Source organism: Arachis ipaensis, chromosome B06 (assembly GCF_000816755.2).
Source record: "Arachis ipaensis cultivar K30076 chromosome B06, Araip1.1, whole genome shotgun sequence".
NCBI lineage: Eukaryota > Viridiplantae > Streptophyta > Magnoliopsida > Fabales > Fabaceae > Arachis > Arachis ipaensis.
The window spans coordinates 131,115,898-131,120,975 of NC_029790.2; the positions used below are offsets into that span (position 1 = coordinate 131,115,898).

The 5,078-nt window shown below is 38.3% G+C and overlaps 1 protein-coding gene across 3 annotated transcripts; it reads right to left on the reverse strand.

The window, feature by feature from the left end:
• Nucleotides 172-3,782, reverse strand: LOC107605395 (homeobox protein knotted-1-like 3). Of its 3 annotated transcripts, none has more exons than XM_021105191.1 (6): nt 2,909-3,782; nt 1,993-2,113; nt 1,422-1,615; nt 1,181-1,312; nt 904-1,040; nt 172-651 (listed from the first exon to the last, which is right to left on the reverse strand). In XM_021105191.1, the coding sequence occupies exons 1-6, from the start codon at nt 3,584-3,586 to the stop codon at nt 648-650; spliced, it is 1,266 nt and encodes a 421-aa protein (XP_020960850.1). In that variant the 5' UTR covers nt 3,587-3,782; the 3' UTR covers nt 172-647. The 3 variants fall into 3 exon arrangements, with proteins under 3 accessions (XP_020960850.1, XP_020960849.1, XP_016162755.1); XM_021105190.1 differs by having other exon boundaries at nt 172-662; XM_016307269.2 differs by having other exon boundaries at nt 172-662; nt 2,942-3,774.

Genomic DNA, 5,078 nt, shown 5'->3' on the forward strand with positions numbered 1-5,078 from the left:
TTACATTCAAATAAAATATATAAGAAGATTTATTTCAAATGTTTAATCCGCATACATTTATTATAAAACAATATACCTCTAATTTCGGAAAAATATAAAAATAAATATGGTCGAAATTTTAAGACAAGCACCACCAACGCATTGACAACTAAACCATAATAACTAAAAAAAAAAAAGCATAAACTTATGATATACCATTTCTACAACAAATTGTCATCTACATCCCAAATAACAATTTTAAGAAGAAAAAATATAAAAATTAGTATGTTTATAAGAGAAAAAAAAATGCACAGCTTATTACTGTACACCCACGACAACCCCTCAGTATATATATTTCACAAGCATTCAAATGTAAACAAAATTCAAAATCCTATTCAATATACCCCATATGGTTTCGGTATATAAAATTCCTAATTATATAGGTTCACAAGCCCTAAAAGAACCCATCTTCATCAGGCCTTCAAGCAGATATAGCTTAAAATGATTCACAATATTAGCACCTTTTGTATTAATTACCATTCTTCAATAGAAACAAATGTGGTTCTTCCTCAATGTCTTCTTCTCTTGAATCCCTTTCAATGCAACATTATTAGCCAGAAAATGTTTTCTGACTTTGCTCCATTTACATATACCGATCAGCATTGTTATCACCTGCATTGTTTCTTTTTAAAAACTAAGGTTGGTTCCAAAGCTCATGCAAAATTTTAATAAAAAATAAATGAGAAAATTACCCTACTCTTTCATAAAGTGAGGTAATTAGGTGATATTACACATTAAATAAAAGAGGATTTGGCGTGTATTTTTACAAATATAAGGATGCTATATGTAATTTCGCTTAATTTCAGGAGAGGTCAGTGTAATTTACCATAAAATAAAAATGAAGTACTTTAATTAAGAAAATACCTTTTGCGCTTGCTCTTCAAGACAGTAGAAGAAGAAGGATTGCTGTGCCAATTCCTCTTCCTCTGATTGATAAACCAATTATTAATCTGCTTTAATTGCAGACCAGTTTCCTGCACCAGCCTTGCCTTATCTTCCTCCTGAAGAAATCACATAAATGTTCAGCAATCTTTATAGAATATCCAATGTGAAGGTGGGAAAAAACACATATCAATAATTTAAGAGTTTCCCCCAGAAAAAGATGTAATGGCATTATTAAGTTCTCATTTATCAAACTTACTGTGGGGTAAGGCCATTTGGAATGGGATTGCCACCAAGCTTTAAGGACAGAGGTCGTGTCGCCGGGGAGTTTTCCTGCCCGTCTCTTGCGCAAAATTTCTTCTCTTATGTCAACAATTTTCTCCTTGTAACCCTACATAACAAAATCCAAAAAATTATACTAAAAAGAATAAAAGGATTTTAACCATATGTGAAGATATTTAAAATTAAGGTACATTAAAAAGCAAAAATCATTCCCTTACATTTTTCAATTCATGCTTTAATTCTTGTCTTACACGCTCCATGAGGGACCTCTCGTTCTCTGTCGGAATAAGAGGGCCAAACCCCATGCTATCTGTTCCATCCAAACTACCGTCAAACAGATTGGCCTCACTATCAACTTGATCATCTTCGTCGTCGGACATTGTAGCCCCTGTACCTTCTCCGGGTGAAACTCCTGTTCTCATACAGCAAGTGAGAACAATTATCAGTTTAGTACTCATAAAAAACATTTACTTTTGCTGTTTATTTTCTTGTTTTCTGCAAATGAAGTCTTTTGGCTAATTAAATCAAAAGATCAAAGAACATGCTAAGAATTTGGACAACTGGCCAATGAATTATGAATTGTTTAACACTTTTGTCAAAGTTCAAACACATGAAAATGTCATTTATCTGTTACAAACCTGTAATGCATGTGGAATTAAGAAATCCAAACCCATAACTGTCTTAGAGAGAAATAACTGTCTTACAAGCATAACTTGGTTTCATTCTTGTAAGTAAATTTTAGCTTTTTCCAGAGACATTTAACTTGTATTATGAGACAGATTTTGGCACCTGTTAAACTTTGTAAGGATTGCTCGATCTCCCAACAAGCCATTACTGCTTCCATTGCGTGGACGCGGACATGCTGCTGCAATTGTTCTTTGAAGGAGCAAAGAAGCAAAACGTAGTGCGACTGCAACAAGAAGCACGAAAAAACACCCACCCGGTAAGAATAAACCAAGAAAGAAGCAAACTACCATTGCCATCAAAGAATAAATCAAGAATCAAACATATTGCAGCACTTCAAAGATGAATCATCAAAACTGCATGTATTCATTCAATTGCTGAATTCGGCGTCGAACAAAACTAAAAAATCATCTCTAAAAGTCAAATTTGATCCACTTGCTTCCATAACCCGTCAGTTTTACATCCTATAAACAAGCAAACTTCATTCTCTTCATTTCCTCTGTTCGGCTAAACAAAACCTCTGGATCAAATCCCTAATTTAATTCCCAAAAGCCCTAAAATCATAGCAAGTAATTCATTTCAGCTGCAATCTGAAATATCTTTCATCGTCCGATCCCATAATCAAAGCCAAAACAGTAATAGTAACAATCATAATTATTAAAACCATGAAGTCACTAATTTGAACGCGATAAACTCAATTAAATCCGAAAAAAGAGGAAGAATTCCGTACGAATTAATAAACCAATCAAATAACTGCAAAAACTGGAAGTCTGTTTTACTGTACAAGCATTTAAGAAAAATAAGATTCGGTATCATAAAGTCTAAACAAACAAATACGGTTATTACGTGAGTTAGAAAGAGAAGAGAAGAGAGCACTTCTGTTAAGGGCGTGTTTGCCTGGACACAGCTTTAGAGGGAGGAAAAAAAAAATAAAAGCTTCACCACGTAATTTGCTTTCCAAAACTTTGGAAGCAAAAGAAGCAAAAGAAAATGTTCTGGAAAGTTCAGAGTCCATAGTTACCGTACTCTTCAAAACAGTGAGAGGGAGAGTTACCATGAACTGGTCGAGTTCTTTGTCATCTCCAACGCCATGGCCGAAGGCAGAGTACTTGGAGACTACATTCTGTGACTGTGCCAGCTGTGCGTCGATCCTCGGCAGCTGGTCCACCGGCGTGGCGATCCTCAGGCACGCCACGTGTGCCGACAGCAGCTGTTCGTACAGAGGGTGCGCCAGTATCTCCGCCTTCCATCTTCCAACCTGCCAATTCACCATCCCTCCTCCTCCGCCGTCACCTCCGCCACCATCTCCGACGACGGCGGCCGTCACGTCCCCCTTGGCGTTGGCAATTCCGGTCTTCAAATCGACCGGTTCGAAGTTGACACCGGTAGCGTCGAGCCACGGAGATGGCTGGGATGCGGCGGAGTCGGAGGCCGTGTGGAGATTGAGGAAATTGGAGTTGGCGTTGGTGTTATTAGCGTTGGAAGTGGCGGTGGTGTTGGTGGTGTCGGTGAAGTTGGTTCGGAGGAGTGCGTTGTTGAGCCAGCTGGGAGCGGTGGTTTGGAGAGGATCGGAGTTAGGTTTGGAGTTAGGGTGGGGAGGAGAGGAAGGGAAGGTGTTGGATTGGTGGGTGAAATGGTGAAGAGGAAGGTCGTCGTGTGAGTCAGAGACAGAGAGAGGGTTGTGGTTGTGGTAAGCCATAGAGAGAGAGAAAAGAGAGAAAGAGAGAGGAAAATGATGATGATGGTGTGTGTATGTAATTGGTGAGGGTTACTATAAACGTTTATATTTAATGGTTGGAATAAGGACACCGGAGAGACAAATGGATGAGGTACTGCCCTTTTGTCTTTGTCACAGTGCTTTTCTCGGACTCGTTAATTTTCTTCTGCTACTCACCCTGCTACTGTGATTTTCCTTTCCTTTCTTTTGGCTTCCAACCTTCACTGCCGTGTAATTAATACAAAACCTTTTCTATTTTATTTTTATGTACTTATCCTCAACAATAAAAATAATAAACATATTTAATTTTGTATTGCCTTCACTTTGATAATTTAATTTGGAGGTGTAGTGGTATTTATGGCAGTCCTCAATTTAATAAAAGGGTTCTCCTTTGGGATTATCTTGTTGCACAATCCATGGTTTTTCAAGGACCTTGGATTGTTCTTGGTGATTTTAATGAAGTCAAATTCTCTCATGAATCTAAGGGCTGTCAGTTTTCTCATCAAAGAGTAGACATGTTTGCTACTTCATTAGGGGATAGTGGTTTGTTTGATCTGAAGACTATTGGGAGGCAGTTTTCTTGGTACAGGAGGGTGAAAAATTATATTGACGTGGCAAAAAAGCTTGATCGAGTCTGTATAAATAATAGTTGGTTATCTATCTTTCCAGAGGCTTATGCAGAAGTTTTAAATAGGCTTCAGTCTGATCATTGCCCTATTCTGGTGCGTTGTAAAGGTCGTCCTCAGCCTAAAGGGAATCGACCTTTCCGATTTGTTGCTGCTTGGGCTACTCATCCTGGGTATAGGGATATTGTGAACCAGTCATGGTGGTCTGGTAATAGAGGAATTCATGGCAAGCTTTCGGAAGTACAGAAGAATTCACTAGAGTTTAACTCGAAGGTATTTGGTAACATTTTTGTTAAGAAATGTGAATTAGAGCAGCAGATTAATTATTTACAAAAGCGTTTGGAAGTGGTGGATAGTATTTATTTGCGTCAGAAAGAGCGACAGTTGCTTGATGATTATAATAATACTCTAGTGCAAGAAGAGCTCCTATGGTTCCAAAAGTCCAGAGAGCAGTGGGTAAGGTTCGGGGATAGGAATACAAGATTCTTTCATATTCAAACTCTTGCGCGAAGGAAGCATAATAAGATTCATGGCCTTTTTCTCAAGGATGGAGTGTGGGAAACTGATCCAGAGGTTCTGAGTCAAGAAGTAGAGTCTATCTATAAAAGCTTATTCTGTCATTTAGATGATGTTGATTTGGGTTGCCTTGGTGATGTGCCTCTTCCTTCTCTAAACGAGGAAGCTTGCAATAACCTTACGGCACCAGTTACTATGGAGGAAGTCAAAGCAGCGGTTTTTCACATGAACTCTTTTAAAGCTCCAGGTCCGGATGGGTTTCAAGCTTTCTTCTTCAAAGAATATTGGGAGATCATTGGTCATGATGTTTGGAAGATGGTTAAGCAGGCATT

Bases quoted from the DNA above. Each gene is read 5' to 3' on its own strand.
- LOC107605395 (XM_021105190.1), bottom strand. From the start codon at position 3,586: ATGGCTTACCACAACCACAACCCTCTCTCTGTCTCTGACTCACACGAC. The intron at 1,041-1,180 runs GTAAGTTTGATA...TGATTTCTTCAG, and splicing joins CCAAATGGCCTTACCCCACA to GAGGAAGATAAGGCAAGGCT. The intron at 663-903 runs GTATTTTCTTAA...GTTTTTAAAAAG, and splicing joins TTGAAGAGCAAGCGCAAAAG to AAACAATGCAGGTGATAACA.